This window comes from Passer montanus, unplaced genomic scaffold (genome assembly GCF_014805655.1).
Source record: "Passer montanus isolate IOZ18808 unplaced genomic scaffold, ASM1480565v1 scaffold36, whole genome shotgun sequence".
Taxonomy (NCBI): Eukaryota; Metazoa; Chordata; class Aves; order Passeriformes; family Passeridae; genus Passer; species Passer montanus.
In genome coordinates, this window is record NW_024368374.1 from 8,966,893 (window position 1) to 8,991,838 (window position 24,946).

General features: G+C 36.2%; 1 protein-coding gene across 2 annotated transcripts in view; it reads right to left on the minus strand.

The window, feature by feature from the left end:
• The window catches only part of COG6 (component of oligomeric golgi complex 6), a 55,898-nt gene that overhangs the window by 29,637 nt on the left and 1,315 nt on the right, over positions 1-24,946 (minus strand). For both annotated transcript variants that reach the window (XM_039716692.1, XM_039716693.1), the window contains exons 3-10: positions 24,842-24,913; positions 21,491-21,549; positions 10,928-11,039; positions 8,827-8,909; positions 8,518-8,588; positions 7,577-7,670; positions 2,457-2,585; positions 2,251-2,342 (exon numbers count right to left, since the gene is read on the minus strand). In XM_039716692.1, coding sequence (XP_039572626.1) covers positions 2,251-2,342; positions 2,457-2,585; positions 7,577-7,670; positions 8,518-8,588; positions 8,827-8,909; positions 10,928-11,039; positions 21,491-21,549; positions 24,842-24,913 — 712 coding nt within the window. The remainder of the gene's footprint in view (positions 1-2,250; positions 2,343-2,456; positions 2,586-7,576; positions 7,671-8,517; positions 8,589-8,826; positions 8,910-10,927; positions 11,040-21,490; positions 21,550-24,841; positions 24,914-24,946) is intronic.

The window sequence follows — 24,946 nt, forward strand, 5'->3', positions numbered from 1 at the left end:
CTTATATGAGAATTTAAACAGAAATCTGAACTCAGTACAGGCACACCTGAAGGAAAATAAAAGAAGTGGTTCCATCTGCAAAAAACTCCTCAAGCTGAAATTGAAATGAAAACATCTGACTGACCTAACTTCAGACAGCCAGGTAGGTGTTTTATCTATGCAGCTCCTTGGGCTCCCTCTATAGGGGAATGGAAAAAAATCCCAGTTGGTGATGAACGTCTCCAGAAATGCTTACATTAGATCTCAAATTTTGTTAGGAAGCACTGCACTCTGAAGATGCAAATCTCTGTCCTTATTTCTAAATGATGTCGATTTGTTAAATGGCTACATGAAATTAACTCAATTTTAACTCTAGCCTGCACAGCCAGACACCTAAAGACTGCACACCAGCAGAGAAAATTCACCTTGAGTTTTTTCGTACCATAGATACCGTCCTAACTACCAACTCAGGACCTGAATTTATAAAGAATATATAATCTCAGGGTACTTTGGGGTTGCACTGCCCATACCTGTTTCTTGTTAAATCTAGTGGTATGCTATTAAGTACTGTTTTGTCTTACAGACCCTTATCACATCACTATCTTTACCACCAAAAAAATTTTTTTCCCAAGACACAGAGGAATAGTTACAGACAGCACCTCCCAAGCTCCCAGTTTTTGCTTCCAGTATAAAAGGAACATATATTTCTTGAAAACTGTGCAACAGTGATAGCAGACCCACTCCTGGAGAGCTTTGGAAAACATATTTTTCCTTCAGACTGAAATACTGAATCTCTTGTTTATACCAGTCTTCCCAGAAAAAGGTTTTATCCTGGTGATTTTTTTTTGTTGTTGAAAATCTCTCCCCCAAATATTTATATTCTCTGTATTATCAGGTATCTTGCTCTGTGGCTGAAATGCTCTAAATATATCTCATTCCATGTTCATATCATCTCAGCCCAACATCCTGTCAGGAGGTCAAAGAACTTTATAGTTAAGCAAAGCACTACACAAAGAAGTAGGAGAATTTCAGAACAAAGCACAGCAGCAGAAGTCCAGCCCACAGCAGAACCAGACACATTTACTTGCTCCACAGGCCCAGCTTTTCTTGAAGGGCTCCCCATTGGTCAGTCATCTACAAAGCACTGCCATGCCTTTTTCTCTACCATAAAACCATCATGAGGCCTGCTTTCCTGTCTCCCTGAAATACTGTTAGCAAACAGTATTGAATTCACTTCCACAGTACACTGTAACTGTGCTTAAAAACCAGCATTCCTCCAATTTGATTTACAACAGTTCCTAAACAGCCTCCTTTTCTCACATATCATTAATTAGGAAAGGCAATTAATACTTAAGCAGTAAGGCAAATCAGAATACATATTCACTTTAAAACCCAGAGTAGGATTGAGACATGACAGCCTCCTTTTCTCACATACCACTAATTAGGAAAGGCAATTAATACTTACAGCAGTAAGGCAAATCAGAATACATATTCACTTTAAAACCCAGAGTAGGATTGAGACATACAATCAGAAGAGCTCACCAGATACTGATCACATTTAAGTTCTTACAATAAGTTTGTTACAATTAAGTACACATGCTTAATTTATAAAAAATATCTTCCTCTGAAACTATGGTGGCAAATCATACTATAACTTCTACAGGATAAAAGTCTTAAAAATATAGGTCCAATCTACTGAAAACAAAGCAAAGGGACTGAAGACCAAGCACGAGAATCTGCAGTTCTGAATTGAAGGAGAGTTTTGTTTTTAAAATCTTCACCTATTTGTAAGTGGCCTATGTCAACCTCCATAAATATGGAATGATGTTAAATGATAGATGAAAATTCCATTTTCCTTGTAGAACAAAGAGGCTTAGAGAAACAAGGAATTCTATTTTTAAAAAATAAAAACTAAACAAAAGAACAAAGGCATAATGAAAATCCTCAACATAATATGTAATGTTTTCAAAGAGACATGCTTTCATATAAATTGCAAACAATTTCTGAACTCTCAATTACACCCTAAAATGTCCCTTTGTAAATATAATGTAAATCTATTATAAGTAATATACAGTAAAATAAATGAGTGCATTTTGAAATACTCTTCTTTTGTTACAGGCCTTTTGGTAGAATGCAACCACCAGCTATTCTGAGATTGGTTTTAGGAAAATTTAAACTCAGACTTGTAACTGAAGCTCAGCCTAAGAAATTAATCACACTTATCACAGACTTACTACCATTTCACAATTTATATCTTAAAACCAGTACTACCTTGAATAGTCACAAGCTTTAACATAGCTTCTAAGTGTTCTTTTTCAGAAGCTGTAGCTTGATGCAACCAGGCCAGCATGTCTCCTACATACCTACACAAAGAAAGAAATTTCTGCGTAAATTAGTGGTTTATTGGTGTCAGGAATTCAAAATGCCAACAACAACAAAAAAATATTATTTTATATACATTCTTGTTGTTACTGTACCTCAGAGGATCATGAGAGTGCATTTCAATAGGGCGGGGAGTACCGCCCAGACCTCCTCTAGTAAGAGCATCTATAAAGCCACGGACCACAGCACTCCTTCTAGCTGTCCCAAACTCATCCAACGTGTATCTGTTATAGAAACATGAAAATAGGTTAAAAAACCCAGTCTATCTTATCACAGTTGATTAGTTCAGCCATAGCTAATACAAGTAAACATTTTTATAGTTCTAGAAATCTTGCATCAATGCTTCAACTATAAAGCATTCAAAACCACATGATGATGCCGGAATTCATATCATCCTGCTCTGCCTATGGTACATCTGATAAACAGGAGAAGACAAATTTTATGTTGTCACCTGCCTGTCTGCTCTAGAGCAAATGTGCAGGATGAGACAAGACTTTTGATACTGCAGACAGGTGCTGCAATATATAGTCTTATACACACACACACACATATATATATACACATGCAGTCCTCTTCTTCTTTCTTGGTTGGATAGCTCTTAGTTTCCAGGCTAAATCAATTACCTGCCAGATTATTATTTGCGGGGATTTTCTACTGAATTTGAACAGTTTTTCTAGTGTGCCTCCTCTGATACCATTGCAAAATAGACTGAAAGAAGTACTTGGCACTGTGTTTCCTATACAGGAGCATTGGCAGAGGCCATAGTCTTGCCAGGATCAGGTTACTATTACTGAAGAAAAAAAAGGGAGCGAGAGAAGAAAATGAAGTGACTGCTTCTGCAGGGCCCTGGGGGGCACCAGGCACAGAATCACCAGCTGGGCAAGGGAAGGGATTGTCCCACTCTGCTCTGCACTGGGGCTGCTTCACTTCAAGTGCTGGGGGCAGTTTTGGGTGCCACAATATAAACAAGACATTAAGATGCTAGAGTGTTCAAAGGAGGGCAATGAGGGTGGTGAAGGGCCTTGAGGGGAAGCTGCATGAAGAGTGGCTGAGGTCACTTGGTCTGTTCAGCCTGGAGGAGACTGAGGGGAGATCTCACTGCAGTTACAACCTCCTCATGAGGGGAAGGGAAGAGGCAGGCACTGATCACTTTTCTGTGGTAACCAGTGACAGGACCTGAGAGAACGGCCTGAAGCTGTGTCAGGCGAGGTTTTGGTTGGATATTAAAAAGTTCTTCACCCAGAGCATGGCTGGGCACTGGAAGAGGCTCCCCAGAAGAACTGATCACAGCATCAAGCCTGACAGGGTTCAGGAAGTGTTTGGACAATGATCTCAGGCACACAGTGTCACTCCTGGGGATGGTGCTTTGCAGAACCAGGAGCTGGACTTCATCATACTTGTGGGTATCTTCCAACTCAGCATGCTCTGTGATTTTCTTGACTCCTCAGAACAGGTACTAAAGAGAACTCTTCCTTGCTCCTCCCATTCCCTCACCCCCAGAAATAAATAAATGAAAACTCAGCTTTTCAATTTTTGTACACATAAGCATCTTGGACAGGTTTGGGACTCCTGTTTGCATATGGTCCAGCTGATTGACAAAGCAGCATTTTATTGCAATGCCTGCAGCACAAGGCTTATTCCTTCTAGGCTACCACATGACTAGTAGGAAGAGACTTATACTCATTTTATGGTTGTTCACTGACTTTAATCAAAGCAATCTTAGCTAGATATTTAATGGATGAACAATTACAGCCCAGAATGCGTTATCTCAAATGGCTTGCTGGTGGTAGAGGAGATGCCAATAACTTACACATGGCTCATTTCTGGAGTGGGCTACCTTTCTGCTGGCATTGAAGCATGAAAGCAAGTGAACGATGGGAAATGAACACTGGTAACATTCCAGTTACATTTGCAAGCCAGAGAACACTTCTATTTTTTTTAAAAACCAATTTAAGCATTTTGAACAACACACAAACTACAAAGGAGAGAAAGAAAATAGACAAAAATAAACATTATAGATTATTTTCCAATGTAACTGAAAATTGTCAAAGAGTGAACATAGTCACTTACCAATGACACCCAGCAGAGGAATATACATATAAAATAATATTAATAAAAAGAATGTCATTCTCTGACTTATTTAAGTCTGCATTTAATAAGCAATGCATTCACATTTAATAGAGGTAGAGAACAAAATTTAAAAGAAAATAATACATTTATTATGGTTTCAAAAATGTTCAACATTAAGTTCAATTAGATTTCTACTCTGCTATATAAAGTCAGAAGGAACCTTCAGTTTTTTTCTTTTTAATCCCAATTATAATATTAAAGAGGTGGGAAAAGAGCACACTGAAGAATCTGGAAATTTCTGTTGAAGCTTTTTTCCTTATACAATGTGCCTGTTAAGTTGAAGAGTAAATATCTGCAGTAATTATAGCATCTAGCATCTGACAACTATCCACTGTCTAGAAGGAGCAGAACTGGAGTGAAAAACCTCAAATCTGTAGAAACCAGTTAGCCTTTTTTTTCCTCCCCAACAAACAGCTATACAATAGATCATTGAATGTACAGCAGTGAAACAGATCTTGTGATCATTATTAGTTCTGAAAACAGCATTCAATAACAATAATTTTGTTTTAAAAAGGAAACTACTAATTTTCCTTTTGCTCTCAGTAGAACAGGGTATAACCATTACAAAATCCTGCATGTTAAAAAATTCAGCAATAACTATTATTTACACAAGAACACAGTATTTACTACTATGTTATTATACATACTCATGTTCAGAGAAGAAAACATTGGATTTTTTTCAACCCAGCTTTAATGTTTAAAATATACAGTAATGATCACTGGGGAAAGAGGAAAAAAAAGCCACCTTTGTAAACCTGAGTGGATGACGGAAGAGGAACACTGCTTTCAGCTATATCTGCATGCATTTTCTAGGAAACAGTTCTCAATTTTTCTGTTAGAGCCAGGAAGTGAAAAACAATCTGAAATGTTTATTTTACATCCCCTACTGACTGTAGTTCCAAAAATTCCACAGTGCAGTCCTTTCGACACTTTTAGTTAGTAAATCAATATAAAGAAACAAGAATTTGTAGATTTGGTTCTAAACTCTTGCCCTTCTCCATCAGATTCACTTTCACCCAATCGAATCACAATCTTTATCAGATGCAATGGCAGTGATCTGGAGGAAAAGTGTTTAGTTCTCACAACAGTGTTAATACACAAAAAAACTATTTAAAATTGCTTTCTTCTGTGACCTAGCTTCTATATTATGAACTCAGCAATTTGTTACTTAAAGGTATACAAAAATTTTTGGAAAGGAATAAATTAAATCTTGAGATTTAAAATGTAAAGCATCAGTACTGCAATTTTGATAATATGCTGTAGTAAGTAATTAAGCTTGATAATCTATGATGAGAGACACGTGTCTGCATCATCTACAGTAATAGGGGTTTTTTGCCCTTTTGGAAGAGGAAAGGTCTTACCAATCAAATTCTGTCTTTGTTAATACTATAACATTAATACTATTACTGTTGTTTGTGACAGAAGTGTCAGAAAAAAAATTCTCTTCTGCAGATTCATTTTAAACTGGCCAGCAGTGGATTTATACACAAGATGGGATTTTCCTTCCTTGAACTATGAAAGCATAACAATGATTTTATGAAGTTTCAAAGCATCATATTTCGAAGTAGCTATTACAGAAAATAAAACTGTATCTAAAAGGAACCCCATAAAATGTTGTGAACAGCATAGTGACTGATCTTTTGCAGCTGTAAAAGAGGGTGTAGGGGAGAGAAGCAAACAAGAAAGGACTCCAATTCCCACCTATGGCCTGAAGTACATACAGCTGGGGAGGTCAAGTGACACCACCTCTCCCTCACGTTAACCAGAAAGCTGACTGAGCATGTCCAGACCTGAGCTTTCTCTCTAACACTGACAGCATTTTTCAGGTCCACATGCCCTATGCATCTTTCCTGTGAAGGGTTCCATGGAGCTTTACAGCATCATGTACCTACACCTTCACACTGACACTCCTAAAGACAGGGGTAGTCTTTGAAAGGCTGCCTGTTACCCTGCTGCCCTGGATACCTGTGGCTGAAAACAATTTTCAATGGTTGCGAAATGTGATGAATGCATTAAAAAAAAAAAAAAAGTTGAATGAAAACCAAAAGCCCAGCAAGAAAAGACTGCAATTCCCAGCTATGGCCTGAAGTACTCCAACAGCTGGGGAGGTCAAGTGACTCCACTTCTCCCTCACGTTAACCAGAGAGCTGACTGAGCATGTCCAGACCTGAGCTTTCTCTCTAACACTGACAGCATTTTTCAGGTCCACATGCCCTATGCATCTTTCCTGTGAAGGGCTCCATGGAGCTTTATAGCATCATGTACCTACACCTTCACACTGACACTCCTGAAGACAGGGGTAGTCTTTGAAAGGCTGCCTGTTACCCTGCTGCCCTGGATACCTGTGGCTGAAAACAATTTTCAATGGTTGCGAAATGTGATGAATGCATTAAAAAAAAAAAAAAAGTTGAATGAAAACCAAAAGCCCAAAACCCAAAGAAGTGTAAATAACTCTTCAGGGATGGTCACCCCAATAAACAGTTCTTACAGTGCCACCTGCTGGTTCATTCTCCTAAGTACCATTTCATCTACTTCAACAACAGCAAATTCAGAATAAGAACAGTAGTACTTTACACAGATATACATATATAAATATCTCTACACTTTAGAGGTCCATGTGTAGGATTTTTTAATAGATTACTGTATAACTCATAATGGAAGACATTCTTACTACCACAGGCATTTCAGTAAGAGCTACTTAGCCTTTACCAATTTTTTACTTTGGGGACTTAAAAAGACGCAATCACATGTTTTGAGCAGGATTTTTTTACTTCAGAAAAATCCTAGAATGAGAGCACAGAAATACACAATTCATTTAAATAAAAACAGTCTGACATTTTACTTTAATTAGAAACCTGTAAGTTAGAAAAGTCCAATGACATTTCCTGTATCGTAATTACGTCAAAAAGACTTCTGCAATTTAAAACAGTCAAAATATCATTTTTTATAACTTAAGTTTCTGGGTAGTTTTGAATTTGGCACAGGACCAAAGTACCACCAGTCTTGGCACTGTAATTCATGCCCATCTTTAAGTTTTATAAGCTCAAAATACTAGCTTCTGTTAGAGATAATAGCAAACACTTACTTGTACAAGACAGGTCTGTCTTGTAAGGCTTCCATGGCTTGAGCGAGAACTGGAGAAATGTCACATGATTCTTGTGTCAATGTCCTGCATTCATCTATAAAATAGCAACACAAAAGCACATTCTTTACCCTGCAATAAATTTTATACAAGCTGTCAAACAAGAAAATGAGTTAAAAACTCAAAGGCTTTTAATTTTGAAGACTTCAGAATATGCTACCTGGGCTAGTTAGTGTTAATACAATTAAATTCCCCTGCAAGCAGTACTGTAAAATGCATGTCCATCACCAATTTCAACAATAAAAACGATTAAAGGAAGCTTACTATCTCTTCATGCCCACATACCAATGTTGACTCACTCAACCTTCAGAATTTTATTGGGCTCTTTTGTAATTTTTTACTGCATTTCAGGTAAACTATTAAGAAAAAAATGGAGCAACTAGTTAAGCAAGCTGTTTATTTTGCCGTTTGGTTCTGGTATTTTTTTCTCTCATCAAAACTATTTACCGCATTTCAGGTAAACTATTAAGAAAAAATGGAGCAACTAGTTAAGCAAGCTGTTTATTTTGCCGTTTGGTTCTGGTATTTTTTTCTCTCATCAAAATAATTATATAATCTTTTATAGTCCAGGCAAGAATGTGGAAATCACATAAACTAAATCAAACATTGACAGAAAAATTATGACTTTTCGTAAGGGTGAAATCACAATTACTATTTGAGGTTTCAGCAGTCAGTGAAGAACAGTTAATGAATAATCCACTTTTATAATAATGAAATTGACCCAAAAAATGAGAGAATTGACAATTAGCAGTTTGGTTCCCTAAGAAGTAAACCAAAGTGTTAATATATATTGGAAGGGGTTTCTGCTAAATTCAATCCACATGAAGAAATTATAGAAATCATCATAATAATAAGCATAAACATAAAAACATTCTTAGTCCTACTTTGAGTCCATCTGTAAAGCCGTTCATAAGACGTCTCTTGCAGTAAAGCCATCTGTTCCATAATTTCCAAGCTACAAGACAAATAAAAAGTTTATTTGCAAATACTATTTTAGGCAGTATTAGCAAAGGCATGTGCAAGTCAAATTAAACATACCATTATTAACATTTTGAGTATTTAAAATTTTTTTGGTGAAATATTCTATACATTTCTGTATATATTCTGTCATATAAAGCAAAGAATGAGACCTTGCTTGAACTTCTGCTTTTAACTGTAAATGGTTCTCTTCCACTCATTTAAACAGGACTCACCCTGCCCTTTGTTGATTTGTTCGGAGGAGAATCTTGACATCATCATGAATTTGTTTTACTCGTCCCAAAGCCTTGAAAAAATCCTAAATAAATTCAAAAACAAAATACAAGCAGTGTGTAAAAGCAGTAATTTCTATTCAAATCTCTAGCACTCTATACTCCCTCTTTCAATTCCACTCCTAAGTTTCTTGCAGATCTGTGTTGCAAAAGCTGCTTTTAAAATTCACACCCCACCTTTGCCACTTAACTTTCATTCCATCTTAAGAGCCTTAGGATTTTTTAGTTTCCCGTTGTATCAAACTTTTCACTCACAAAAGAAAAAAAAAGAAAAAGCACTAAAGATGTATTTGTAACCTGTATTGTCAAGCTGTGAAGTATGTGTGTTTCACATCCATTAGGTAACCCTAGGGAAATTTTGAGGACACTGCCATGCATTACATCACTGTTTCCCATTACTGTTAGAAACTAAAGAGCAAAATGAAACATTGTAAAGTACAATGATTACAGGTTGAAATAACTATTCTTTAAAAAAAAAATTGAAAAAAACCATTTGCAATTGACTAGACTAAGGTTTTCCAGAATAACCTTTCTCTGTGGAGTAACTCAACAGCAGCAGTGGAAAAAAAAAAAAAAAAAAAACGAACCCAAAGCCTAGAAGACAAGTACATATGGCTGAAAAGGTTACTTTATTAGTTTCAGAGTGCAAATGGAAAGCCAGTAACATTTTCAAACAGACCTTCTTATGAAGACATATTTCAAATGCCTTGGAGGAGACCAGGTATTTCAGATACAACTGTTTGTTAAATCTTTTGTGATTTGAACAGAGTTTGCTCAGCAAAGTTCATTCTGGTTCAAGTCACATAAAAATAGATATATTCTAAGTACAAGAGGCCAGCAATTTAATCTACCGCCTTACATCAACTGTCTTAAAGACCATGTTTATAAAAACCCAAAGCACTCTTCCTTTGGGATAAAAGAAAATTTCCAAACCACAGGTCTGACTAAAGGTGTTTTAAGCACACTGGTTGACTCTGTCATAGCGGAAATGCACACACACGATGTTCATGAAGACTACCAACTGAAGCAGAAGAACTGTTTTATCTCATTTACTTCTGCACATTTTTTAGAAGAAGTATCAAAAAGACGAGCCCTTGCTGGCTGCAAACCAATCACGCAATAACTGGCACAGTGTTGCTGTCATTGCTCCCTGCAATGGGTGCTTTCTAGAAACTTGAATGTTCTTTCATGGCAATAGTGGTACAAAAGCATACAGCAATTACTCAAGAGCATAATTATTTAGTACATTCCATTTATGCTTTCATTAGCACTGTTTATGGTTATCAGTTCCATGTTTTTAATAGTGCTTTAACTGCAAACAGGATACCAGTGAGAAATAGATAAATCTGGACTACCTGCTGATACATTACATGAAGCTTTCCATGCAACTACAGTGTCTATTCAGTCTACTCAGTATACTCAATTCTTTCATTATTCAGTTTGCTTTTACTGTAGAACAAGTTTCCTTTTACTGTGTCTTCTTATTCAAACCATAACATATTCCAAATCTTGTTTTGGAAGGTGGCTGAAGTGAATCAGCACCTAATATCCTTAGCAACCAAATAACATTGAGGGAAAGCCTCAGATCATATTGTCCCAAGTCACTGAATACCTATATTCATGAATATGCAAAATGTACACACATGTGCACAGTGGCAGTACTAGAGAGCTGCAAGCTTCTCATTTGCTTTGAGTGTCATGAAGTTTTAAACTATCTTCACTGAAAATTCAGACTTCATAAAGGTCTTTTTAAAGTGTAGAACCATATGAGAACTACTTTGCCTCAAACTGATTACATGAGAGCTCATTTACCTCAAACTCATTACATCATTACACAAACTAGAATTTAATGTTGGTTTTCTGTCTCTTTACTGGAATTTTTCATCACACATTTCAAACTCATCATAAATTCACCATTCTCTTAAAAGGTACATTTCTCCATAAAAATTAAATTGCAAACCAAAAATAATATCTCATGTACAATTCAGTTAGGGCATTTCTACATTTTAGTTCAGGGTGAAGATTTTAATGCTCATTGAGTTACCTCGGTAATTGGCTCATCTTTTGTGCCTCGAAGCAGATTCATTTCATCCGATGTCAGCTGGAATTTTGCTATGAATGCATCTGCAACTTGTGCTTTCATTTCTAATCTCTGACTATAATAAAACAAAGTGAGGAGGATATTAGCTTTTTATGCTTATCTTGAAGACTTATTTTTCATATTTATATCTGCAAAAATACAACCAGCATCAGAAACTGGTATTATAAATTATAATAGCATATTCTTGCCATCAAACACTTGAGTTGCTTTTTCACATAAGACTTTCTATTAAGCTTACACAGATTTTTCAGTAAAGACAATATAGAGTTATTTTAACACATTTGAAAATTACAAAGTACTTTAAAATAATATTTCTTCAGCATTTGTATCATAAGTTATCTCCAGATACTTTGTGCTTGCACATTTGTAACAATTGCAGTTATTACCTTTCAAATTCTCCAAAGAAAGGAAAAGCCTATAGCATCCAAAATTACAAAATTAACCTTAGACTAATCTACTTTTCTGCAGACCAGATCCATTTCTTTGTAACACCACACAGTTGGGATATCAATTTACTAATGTCACAAACAATCAAAATGCAATAGCAAATTCTCTTGTTCCTGAAATAAACACAGCTAGGATGCAATGTGCAAACAGCATCTCATGGGCAGCATTTTCCTGCATATGTTTTGTCACATGCCTTACAACCACAGAAGGACCCAAATGGAATGGACTGGGATTGCTGTAGCAACAGAAAATTTGCTCAAACTGTGGTTTGAGCACACAGTACTCCTGGAAATAAAGAAACTGCTTTTTCAGGACATTGAGAAGGCACCAATTAGTTATTTACAGAAGAATAAAGCTCAATTCCTTTAAGATAATTTCATCTTTCAATGTGATATAATTACTACAAGACAAATACACTGTTATTACAGGGTGGTAAGACAGGTAAGTATACTTCTATATACTGTAGAATTAAATTTCCTTGCAACATCAAAGCTTTAAAAGAAAGCTTTCACTTATTTACCCAACTAGTGTCCAAACTTCATTCAGCTACTAATTATGGAAAACTGGCTTCCCTTCTGTAGATATGGATGACTTTCCCACCTTGCAGTTCCACAAAATCTTTCAGAGATCAGATTAAATGTTTTGCAATTGTCAGTGCTCTAGCACACTGAAAATGAGAGGGAGAGTAATACAAAATCCAACAGTACTTTAACAGTAAAATCTATGAAAATCAAAGAGGAAAGTAAGCCAATACTTCTAAGTTACACAAAAGAGACCTAATGAAAAAGGAAAACCAAAAACTCATATGCTTTAATACCACATCTTTAATTGATAATTCAGGTTTCACTGGGGTCCTAGGCAAATATAATTATTTTATCTTTACATTGACAGTTTTGCAACGCTTGAAATAAAACTATTTCATTTTCTCTAAGTAAACTCTACAATTCCAAATTTTGGGTCTTCATGGAGCCAAATGTTTCTCAGGAAAGGAACAAGATTGATGGAGGATCATTTTAACCAACTCTACAGGCAGACACATTCATGAAAAATCCTGGTACTTTCCAACACAATGGAAGGGGAATGGAACAAGACCATTTTGAACAAATTCAGTAAATTTTCAGCAAGAAGATTTATGTGGTGAAATCTGAAGAGAACAAGTCATGCTGTAAAAGGCAAAAAGACAAGTGGTCTACAGAACATACAAGAAACAGACAAGAAGATATTAACAAACGAGTATTTTAAAATCAGTATTTAAGCCTGTGAGAGATGTTCTGAGGGTAACTATGAAATTCTCACAACACAGATGAAAGATGGGGCAGGTCTGCTCTGCACTAATATGCTCAATGCAGTGATGTGTAAGCCAGGCTACTCAGGCTGCCTCAGCCATCCCTGCTCATCCTTGACCTGTACTGACCTTCCCACTGTGCCAGGACAACTGTTTATAGCATCATGTAGTGAATTAGATCAGGGAACAAATCTGACAGGGAAGAATCCAGCAGTTCTTACTTCTTGGGGGTGGATTACATGTATTTTCTAATTCAGTTTTTAAGGGACTGGGGTGTGCCAGCACCAGGAGCTGTCACAGGCAAAAGGCACTGACCTCACTGCTGCTACAAAACTCTCACAAAAACTACACTCCAGAACTCCTCTGGAGCATAAGAAGAGCTCATTTCAATTGTCAAGTACTAATTACAACTACTACTACTAATCAAAATTATAAATACTGTGACTCAAGAAAACCCTAGAGGCATCAAGACGGCTACTCAAATTGAAAATGAGCTAAGGACACTTAAATTTTAACACAATGAGGCTGCTTTCAACAAAGCATTCCTGTTTCACACTTTGCTGAGCAAGTCTCATGCCACAACATCACCACCACTGTATTTCGTTTAAACAACAGAAAATGTAAATTAGTGAATTAACTTCAATAGCTGCTCCGAGTCTCTCCTCTTGAGATGGAACTCTCAATTTAATATAAACCCACAAAGCTGAAAACAGACTGGATTTCGATAAGAGAAGGAAGGTAACAGAGATGAGAGAAGGCAAATGCAAGGTCTTCTTTGGTTTCAATTAAAATCTTCCAGAGAGAGGCGCAGACGGATGCTGAGAAACTTCTCTGTTCTTTGAGCCCGTGTATCTCCTGAGTGCATAAACTTTAAACTGCTCTTACAGAAGATCTCCATTTATTATTATTTTCTCTTCAGATTTTTTGAATCTATACTTCCATCAAACTGGGGGTGGGAGGAGGTCTGATTTTAAGAAGTGTAGTATATTGGGCATAATGGTTTTCTCAGTTTTCAGGTGGAAGTTGGGCTGTGGTAGAACAAGGAACAGAGTCAGGAACTGTCCAAACAGCATGCTCATGAGTCAGTCCTGGAAGCCTGTGCCCTGTTTTACTCCTTCTTTATAAAAAAGAATAATCTTGCTAATCAATATCTCTCCTTCTGCAAGTCCTCACTCTTTACAATCCTGCCTCCAATCTTGCTGCTATGGAGAACAAGGTTTGATCAAACCCTGTGCTTTAAAGCCATTCCCATCCCTGGTTGTGTCTTGGGCTAAGGCCTAATGCACACTGATGGACTCCATACACTCCTAATAATTAACTTTTACAATATAGAGTCAATACATTAAACTCAAGTACACTGTGCAAGCTAAGCTTCACACTGTACTCAGAAAATAACAACCTCAAGGTGGCAGCAATGTTTCATTCACTTTTCCCAAGCTGGTGATTGGGAAGTGGTGACAAACATCTCCTAAACAAAAGCATGTGTCTGAATTTTGAAAGCTGTTTCTGTTGGGCTCTTTACAAAAAAAAGCACACAGGATTTCAAAGAGCTACTCTGTTTCAGAATCCAGGTTAGCCAGTTCTTGAGATGACTGACAAAGTTGCCTTCATTATCAATCTACACAAGAAAGAGACCCATATCCTAGATGATGGATCAGGAACAAAATATGTAAATTGTACATACCTTTGATCTTTGCCTGGCAGTGAGACCAATAAACTCAGATCTGTATTAACTTTTTTCCATATATATTTATTTATGTATTAATTTCCTCACATACAAGCTAACAGATATTTAACTAGAATTTAATCTATTTTACTAAGGCAGGGCATGGGATTAAAATGTCACTCAAGGCTGCTACAATCATTTCACTACAGTAAGTGCCTAACAAAACACCATGCAGGTAACAACAAAAGCCAGTGTAAGGCTGTCTTACATATAACCCACAGCAGTCAGTACCTGCATGCAGACAACTGGACACTTCAGGACCCAGTGGCCTTTCTGTAGATATAATAATTTCTAAATTCTAAGAAGTGCAGTACAGCTGAGGAAAGGCCACACCACGTTGTTATCCCAATTTTTTTTTCCTTTAACACAGCTAATCCTGCATAAATGAACAAAACTAACAGCTTATGGGAACCCTGTATTGATGCAAAAGGGGAAGTGCCAAGTGTTGGTAGAATTTAGAACTTGGGCAAAGGACAGCATTCCAACAAAGAGCAATTTCCCCAGTTTTAATCGTTACCAAGGAGACAGAATTCTTTTGCAAGAGAACTCAAAAGGCTGGGAAACTATGCACTTCATGCACTTTTCCCTTGAACCAAATACAAATGTGCACTGTTTGTTAGGATTATCACCTAGACAGCTCAAAAATGAGGTGGAGAAGAGCAGACTTTTCCGTAGCTGAATTTTATCTTGCCACCACACACAGCATAAAAATCTGCTAGTTTCTTCTACTTAGGATGAATCAGAGCAGTCATTCTGAAATTACTTTCAATTTGTAGTACTGAAGATTCAACACATTTCTAAAGCCTCAGGACAATGGAGTATTTCTAACTCATAAGTAAATAACAATCATCTTTAACAGACTTGTATAAAGCTGCAAAATTATTTTTCTGTCATGTGAAAGGCAAATATACAAGATTGTGTAACAAAACGGTTACACACAAGCATTAGAAAACCATTCTAAAGAATAAGTAGAGGTGCAAAAGTGCATTTGTAAATGCTGAGAACAAATGTTTTGTTCTGTATTTTATCTGTCAAACATGTCTCTTATTGAAGCAGAACTGAAATACTGTGAGGAGGTATTCAGTGACCCATTCCATCATTATGAATTATTATGAAATATTCTCCTTACTTAAAAAATAGGAAGACATAAAAAAACCCAGTGAATTGTCTGATGTTTCCAGGATACAAGAAAATAGCAGTAACAGTAAAGAAGGCTTTAGTGAGACCTCATCTGGAAAACAGATCACAATCCTTATCATCTGTGTGCAAGAATAATGGATTCCCATTAGACCACAGCTAGCAGGATGATCATGGAAATGGAAAAACTAATTTATCACAGGAGATGAAGGCAGCCTTTAAAACAAAGGACAAGATGAGAAAACAGTCAATTTATATCCAAAAATTAGGCTGGAAATCAAGGAAAGGCTTTTACTGGAAAGAATGAGCTTTGGTAAGTGTTCTATGAATAGTAACATACACAACATACAAAAATAATGCACTAGTTATGTGTTGAATAGTTGATGAGTTTACCAAAGTCATCGTGGAAATAATAGGTGGCAGCGGGAGAGTGGACTTGAACTCAGAAGGTTCCTCCCATCTGTAACACCTATCTGAACACAGCCTGCAATGCTGCAGCCCTGCCATCTCACACATTCTGTGATAAAAATAAATGGGGAAAAATTGAAAAAGCTAAATCAAAACTTTAGCAACAAATCTGCACTGAAATGATTAAAATCTTACCAAACACTAGAATAAAAAAGCTTACATGTTGTACATAAATTTGATAAATTAAATAATTTTCTACTTTTATACTGGTAAGGCTTCCTCTAAATGATGGGTATGCATCTACAGAGTATTTTTGACAAAATTTTCATATGCAGAGCTTTGCAGAAATCATGTGATATATACAGATATAGATGTGCGAACACACGGTAAATCAGTGTTTGGCAATGGTTAAGATCCATGATCCATGGTTTCTAAGTAGTGCACAGAGATTAAGTTTAAAAGCAGTTTATTTGCAATAAACACATTCTTTTTCATCTTGTAAAGATGAGCTATTTGATATTTCCATACCAAACAATCTGGTATTATCAGTTTATCTTTTATAAAATCTATATAAAGTCACTGGAAAGGGGCCTGCTTAGTCTAGCTTCAAATTTGCCATCAAATTCAACAATGTTGCCAAAGGCACGGAAATGACACACTGTTCTCTACATCCACCTGGAATAGAATCAAAACAAATGAGCTTAAGCTGCAGCAAAAGAAGAACTAAATCAGATAGCAGGAAAACAATACAACCAAAATCAATTTGCAGTGAAGACCACAAGCTCTCTGGCCCTTCTATTCCAGGGCTTTTCTTCCCAGAGCAGATCAGACAAACATCAGTCAGAAATGGTACCATGTAACTGATTCTGCACTTCTGCTGAATGTTTCTCCACCTGTAAAACCACACCTCATTTCATACCGACCAAGAGCACTTCATGTCTCAACAGAGTTGCCAGGAAGAAAAGCTGGCAAGAAAATAAGGCTTTGCAAGTTCTCTGCTGGTCATGGCTAGAATGTGACAAGTTAGTTTTGGTTTTTTTCTTTCAGCTCCATTTTAGCTGATCAATTTTCTTTCAGATCCATTTATTCCTCTGCTACACCTTGTCACCTACACTTTACTTTACTACAAATCAGGATAGAAAATGAGCCTCGGAATTTCAAGTCTTCACCCTCTGCCAAATGGAATTATAATTCAGTTTAGGCACTCACTGCTTTTTCTCATGAAGCACATTCGTAAGAATAAATGTAAATACAAGTTTCAAAAGGTCAACACATGAAATACATCTCATCAATGCAAACCACCAGATCACCACTTTTCTTAGCACAGTCTGATAAAAGCAAACCTCTCTAACTTGCCACAAATAGTGCTGAACTTCCTACATAAGTTCCAAATTGACTATGACAAAAAAGATATTTGTTAGAAAAGGAAAAAGGTACCACCAAGACACAACGATGAGAGACCATACTGAAGAAGACGTTCACTTACAAACATTTTTCCTAAGACTTCTAAGGCTGTATTGAGCACAGAGGTGACAGGCAAATAATTGACTAAATTCCAAGAATGTTTTTTGTTATTTTTTAAATAGAGATCAAGCCTGAATGTAATGTGATTCAATTAAAACAAACTGAAGTACCCACTTACATTCCTGTCTGGGAATCATACTAAATTGTATTTTAAAAAGTAAAACAATCCCAGGGCTATGTAAATGGCTGTTTTTGTAATTGATATAACTAACAATGATTCTGACACCAAAATACAAATTTCACTCTGTTTAAGAACACAATTAAAGAGAGTGTAGCAAAATAAGGTAGCTTGTAAAGGTGTTCAAGTGCATAATCTCCACAAAAGCTGTGAAGCAGTAATTTGACTCAAGAACTAAGTTTTCAGAGCATTGTGGTTTTTACTTTTAGAACACGAGTTCTAGTCCTCAACAGCTTTTGTATTTCTGCAGACCTATTTTCAGCAAAGTCCCTGAGCATATACATACACTTACATAACTGCTCTTACTTACTTTTATAAGTATTAATATTGCAATAAGGCAATAAGTATTACCTTCTAGTCTCTCTTCTCAATTGTTACATTGATGACTGTAACTTGTGGCTAACCTCAAAAACAGCACATCATCTTGCACAACATCTTATTATTAAGTGGCTGGCAGAATTACTACGAAGCCAGGATTCCAGCATTCTGCATAGAGTATTTGGAACTATACAAATTATTTCTCTGGTGTGGGAATTACTGAAGTCGGGGACACTTGTCTTCTATGCAAGGTGAAGTAGTTCAGTATTGCAAGTAAGTTTTAGCCTCACACCAATTAAAAAAAAACCCAAAAAAAACCAAAAAAAAACCCAAACCAAACCAACACCAACCAAACAAAAAAACCCCAACACCAAAAACAAATAAAAAACCCCAACAAAACTGGAGTCAAATGTAACAAGAGAACCAGAGAACCAACAAGTCAGAGGAAGCTATTATTAAAATCTCATTTCAAGGAGCAAGATACTTTTTCTGTCAGCCTACTAGCAATAGCATATAAACAACAGATGATCATTGTTTGAAAACAAAATAATCTCTTCATTACTATACATAAAAAACCTAATGCAACCCGAAAGCAATATTAGTGTGCTCAAGTAGAAGTATACAAATCTACCAAAGATAACTGAAGTGGAAGCAGATTTTTAACAAACAAAATTGTCTAAATTAACCAACTCAGCTTTTCTTTATTATAGAAGTTTGTAATTAAATACATTAAAATGAACACTCTATTCAAGACTATGTTCCTGAGAAGCAATAACTTAACCTTTTGTTACGAAGAGATGGGTTGGATGTCTGGACTACTTTATTTCACACAACATGATTCTATTAAGCTATGGTAAGTCTCAGTTTTAAAAGAAAAAGAAATCATCTTAGTTCCTACACTAAGCAGGTACCATAATTTAAATAGTGTGAAGGAAAACAGTCTCCAATGTGCAGTAATTTAACTAGACTTCACTGAAGAAATAAATTCAGAATAAGCAACCGAACTTACCAAATAAATGCACCAACTCTGACATATTCACAAATATAAAAATGCAGTTGTATTAATTACTTTTAAAATTTGTTATCTAAGTAAGACCTTACATTTAGCATTTGTGCCAAAGCAGGTGTAAAGCTCACAAACTAAGAAAAAAAATGCTGCCAAGCAAACACCCAAGAATGCTTAAGTTTTAACTTAAATCTGAAACAGAAATCTGATTTTCTGTCCCAAATATTTACCTAGATATCTTAAAGTCACACATTTCACCAATACAGGAAGTCCCAAAGCACTCATGAGGACTACCTGATGGCAAGCAGCTCTACCTTCAAATCACAAACCTGAGTGACCAGGACAACCAACAAGAGTTCAGGTAAGAAGCTTTGAAAACTGAAAACCATCCTGAACTACAACTAATTATATAGATGATAATACAATGACAAAACTGCTTAAAAAATCTAGTACCCACACAGAGCCACTGAGACAGCCATTCCTTTTTAAGTACAGCAAAAAAAAGGAAAATAAAAGGAAAATAATCTAAATCCCTAGTTAACATTAATACATGAAACACATCTAGAAGTTTACAGTCTCCCTTCAGTTTCAGATCATTGAATAAAATCCTAACATTTTTCCAACTACAAAAACATGGTCAGCTAAAGTAAATCACACAAATGCTAAGCCTAATAGAAAAAGGTAATAGAACAGGTCCAGTTTTCATCTCTGCATTTCAACCAGACAGCATTTTGGGACAACCCTCAGACGACAGAGAAGCCGTGTCCTTCCAATTTCATCACTTACTCATTTGTTGGCTAAAAAAGGTCACATTAAGTTGAAGGCATCAGCAATTTAAGACCTGTGCTTTTTCAGAGGCAAGATTTCAGGTGTTCAAGAATCCCCTAACATGTGGCAGCAGATGCCTCTTCATATGCCTGATGTAAACCAAAGGAATGCATCAGAACAAACAGTCCTTTAACAAGTTGAAAGAACAAATTACTAAAATGTCCCAAATGGAACCAAACAGTCTTCACAATTTTTCTGTCAATATGTTTAGGCAGGGAAAAAATTAACTTTGCTAATAAATGGTATTATGAATCTCCATAACTATCAGACTGCAAAAGTCACAAGTACTTTCCGGCTTCTGCTCATTGGTACTTCATGGTATACTTAAAAAATAAACTTCCGAACTTCTTCCTACATGTGCACTCCAAGATCACACGGACCCTCAGAAGGACAGATTACTTCCTAAACATTTTTCCTTTTCACACTAGGGGAGATGTTCTGTCTTTTAAAGGAATTACCAGAAAGTTTTTTAAGGAAACTATAGTGCAAGTAAGAGGTACTGATGTACAGTCTGCATAATCTCCTTTAATGGAATTTAAGGCCAGTTAACCATACACCTCTTGGGACTGGTCTTGGTATCTCCCATTCTGCTTCGGAACAAGGAATCAAAGCAGCTTTCCTTGTCTTGAGACTACAAAATATATGACCACTTCTCTGTTCTACTACTTCACATACTCATATTCAAAATGATGTATTTGCTAAGACTTCTGCTCACTTACTTTAAATGTCTTTACCAAATCCTTCACTTTATATGAAACAGCACTGCATTTTATGCAGTTATTCTACATTCAATGTTTAAAATACGTACAGATTTTCTACTGAAGCTCATATCATAAACCTACTGATTCTGAAAGCTCACAGAGACCAATGCAAAACCATAATTTCCAATAGAAACTTACTGCTGTAAAATAATTATTTCTAACCTTCAGTGAACTGTATATAATTTTCTGAAGAAAGCTCATAAAGCAAGGTGATTCATTCTTCTACACTGAGAAAACCTGAAGCTGTAAAACCATACATCCTAGCAAAAAAACAATAAACTGCTTGAATCCACCATTGGCTATTATCCCCTTCTCAGGAATAAAAATACTGAAAAGCAAAAATTACAAATCTTTTCTTCCACAGGAGGCTAGAGAACCAATGGAAAAAGTGGTCTGTGCTAGGCTCATTAAACAGCACTCCTATATTTTACAGTCACCTTTAAATATGGTAGAGTAGGTTAGCATCCAACTTTGCATTCCCTCATACAGCCCCTGAAAAAGAGAGAGATTTCCACTGGATACAAAGCATTAATAACAAGGAGCCTGTCAAACTGATGGGAAATTGAGTTGGTCCATATCTGTTATGACACAATATAACTTACATTATCAACAGACTTTAGGCAAAGCACATACATATTTAGCATGTGCTACACTGTAAATTATTGTTTTCCCTAAAAAGCTAATTTTATTGAAACACACACTAACACACATTCTTATCTTTTTGGATCATTTAGCTATAATCTAAGAGCACAACTGAGCTAAAAACATATAGTATTGAAAAAAAAACCCCAAAGTCCTAAATCAAAGTGTCAGAGTCACATCAAAAAGAGAATTCTATCAAATAAATAAGGCAGTATACATACTTTTTAAATAAGGTAGTATACATACTTTTCTGCCTGGAGTTTTGTGGTTTTTACAATCAAGTCCTGGGTTTGTTCCTTTGCTGCCTAGAATACAATTAGAATTGTTAAGCATGTGAAAAACACAAACATATCAACTGTATTAAACAATCTTTAAAATAGGTAATACTTTCAAAGCTTTCTGAGTATAGGCAATTTAAAGAGCATATTCTTTGAAATAAAAGGCCTTCTTGAAACAAGTATTCATTAACTCTCCCTATGTCCATGCAGAAAATACATAAATTTTTATCCTTATCCATATATATTTTCATATTCATATACACATATATTCACACAGTTTATTTTTAATTTGTATTTAATAGAGAAATACTACCAATATTAGTGTAATAGCTCTGATTATTTTGTATGCCCATCAACTATAAATCATTTGCTGTCACAAAATAAAAAAATGAAACAGCTCTGGATGCTAAACTGCCCAGTACCAGTGTCCACTCAGACTTTTTAGAAAAGATGATGAACACAGCTCTGCTAGTCTAAGCAAGTCTTGCTCTACAGTCCAACAGCTTACAGAACTGCATGCACCAAGGACAATTATTAGGAAAAATTTCTTCACTGAAAAGGTGGTCAGGCATTGGAACAGGCTGCTCAGGGAGGTGCTGAGTCACAATCCCTGGAGGCACTTAAAAGATGTGCAGTTGTAGCACTGAGGGACATGGGATGGCGGTGGACTTGGCAATGCTGGGGTGGACTTGATCTCAGAAGTCCTTCCCAATCTAAATGCTTCTACCATTCTAAGTTAGGAAAATCAACACAGCCCTAAATATTGAGTGATGGCAGTGCAAGGGAATCCATACAGAAACAATTCTGCATCATACAGCAACTGCATAACTGAAAGGATTGCTGCAACTGAAGTTAAAGAGTTCTGGAAGTTATTGCTCTGTGAAAAGCTAAAGAACAGCTGGATTTTTTGGCTTCACACTGGATGCCACCAGTGATCCCTTATGCAGAAAAATAGAGACAATTTAACAACAAAAAAATCCTAAAATCAAAATGCATTCAGTATAGAATAATACTGCAAGTGAGGAGATGGAAATGGCAATAAAGACATTCTGTGAATAATTTCAATGAGATATGACAACCATATTACAGCTTGCCAAATTGAAGATGCCAGTCTTGAGACCCCTGAGAGGTTTAACAAAAATATCTATACACACTGATTCATTTCAGCCTATCTGCCACTACGTTAGTTATAACAGCAAAGCAGTAAAGGTACAGGAATGCTTTGATAGGTGAAAGTAGGACTGTAGCAATTCATGCCAAACTTAATTGCAAATTTCAATTAAAAAAGAGGAAATTTGCCTTCTTTCCAGTACTTTCTGGGCAGAAGTACTGATTACCATGAACAATGCCAACAGTAGAACAGCAGAAAAGAATTAAAAGCATTTTTTCTGAATCTACCTAGATATACCAGGAAGCCATTTTTTACGTAAGTGCATTCAAATACACACCAGATATTGTCAATACTTTATGTATGAAATGTAAGAGCTTACATCTAGCCTAACCAGGTAGCTGTCACAAATGAGCCAGACAGGCTAGAGAAATCAGAAAGTTGGTACTTGATGTTTCTTGTATATCCAAACCAGAAATATTTTTCCCTTCCTCCCCACCTCTGTACATTAGTTAACAATTTTATTATACTTCAATTCCACTGAACTCCATTTTACTACTTGCTCCTTCTCTCCCTTTCAGCCACTGTATTTATCAAGTCACTGTCCTAAAATCAGATGTGACAATATATGACTATTTGGATCAGATAGTATTATAAATTTACAAAATAACAAAGCCAAAAAGCTTTTTGGCTTATCCAAATATATTCCCTTTCATGTCCTGCATTTGTTCTGCTTTCTTAATATACTGCTCTCTTTGCACACTTTTCTGCATTATGTGCCCCAAATCCTCCTCTTTCTTTCTTCTATTTGCTCTATTTAGCTCATTTTTGTCTTCTTATTCAGCTTGAGCACATGCCTGCAAGTCTTCCTGTCCTTCTACAGATAAAGTACCAGGGTATTTCACATCTGAGAGCTAGTTCATGAGCTTATTACCTTTACATTCATACAAAGGAAATATGGATTGAATCAAGACAAGTTATGAGTTCTACAGGGCTCTAGAGGAAACCCCCTATGGGGCACAGAACAAAACTACCTACAGACTTTAACAGTAAAAGAAATCTCTGCAGGGTGGCTCTACTCTGGGAAAAGAAAAAAAAAATCACAGACGACAGTTACACTTCATGATCTAAAGACAGAAAAGAGCAAAAATCTGCATGGACACTTGACTCATTTCCACATCTAAGAGCTCAGTCTAACAGTTCCTGAACTGCACCAGAATATATCCACATTAACAATGTTCAAAAAGAGATCTGAGACCTCTGAGGCGCATTACCCAGCTCCTTCCAAAACTGAAAATTAAGTACTGCAGTTGGCTACACTGTACTCTCACATCTCTTGGTACAAGTTCATCAAGCTACAAGCATTTGAACAATGACTGTGAAACCTATTTATCTAAGTAGGAGGACATCTAATATCCACACACACATGGAGAGGAAAACAACTGTTTTCACAGGACTTTTTTGGGGGAAGGATTCTTATTTAGGTATTATAACTTATGTGCTGTACTGGGAACAGGTTTGGTTTGGCAATACATCTACACTTCAGCATCCATAAGCCGTTTATACGCGTCACTGCACTGAATTTTGAATTTGTACCCTAAAACCAAGCCAGATTTAGTAATGCACCATAAAACACAAATGTCCTGTACTCCCCAGTCCTGCCAGGAATATTATGGACTCAGGATAAAGATGAAACAGAATTGGTTTTCCTGCATATCAGCATTTTGAGACAACATTAAGAAACAAAACCAATATACTGAAGATGCCAGATCTGCCTCCCTCTTTGAATTACCAGATACTTTCCTATCAATATACTTGAGATATTTGCATGAACACATAACTCAAGAGATACAGTCAATACAAAAGCCATTTTAAATGGAAATACACAAATTAACCCTTACATCTCACACACATCCAATCTAATAAAATATTTTCTCTCCACTGATGGACACATGGATTTCACATTGCTGTTATCAAAATAAGTATATGGCTGCATTTTGAACTGCAATTTGGAAGAAATTAAAATTACTTCCTTGATACATTTTCTAAACAAGTAAGAAGAAGCATATTAATATCCTAAAGTAACATAACATGCATACCATAGAAACATCTCACTGCTCTTAATCCTCAAAAATAACTCTCGTCCTTTCAAAAGGACGCAGTCACACCTCAAAAGGAAAAATATTCGAAGCACTTCCATTTATATATTACCTTCAAACGACTGGACATGTCTTCACAGCAGCTGCTCATTGCTTGCACATCTTCATTTATACTCTCAAGTTCCTAAGTAAGTTCAAATAACAGTAATTGCATTTT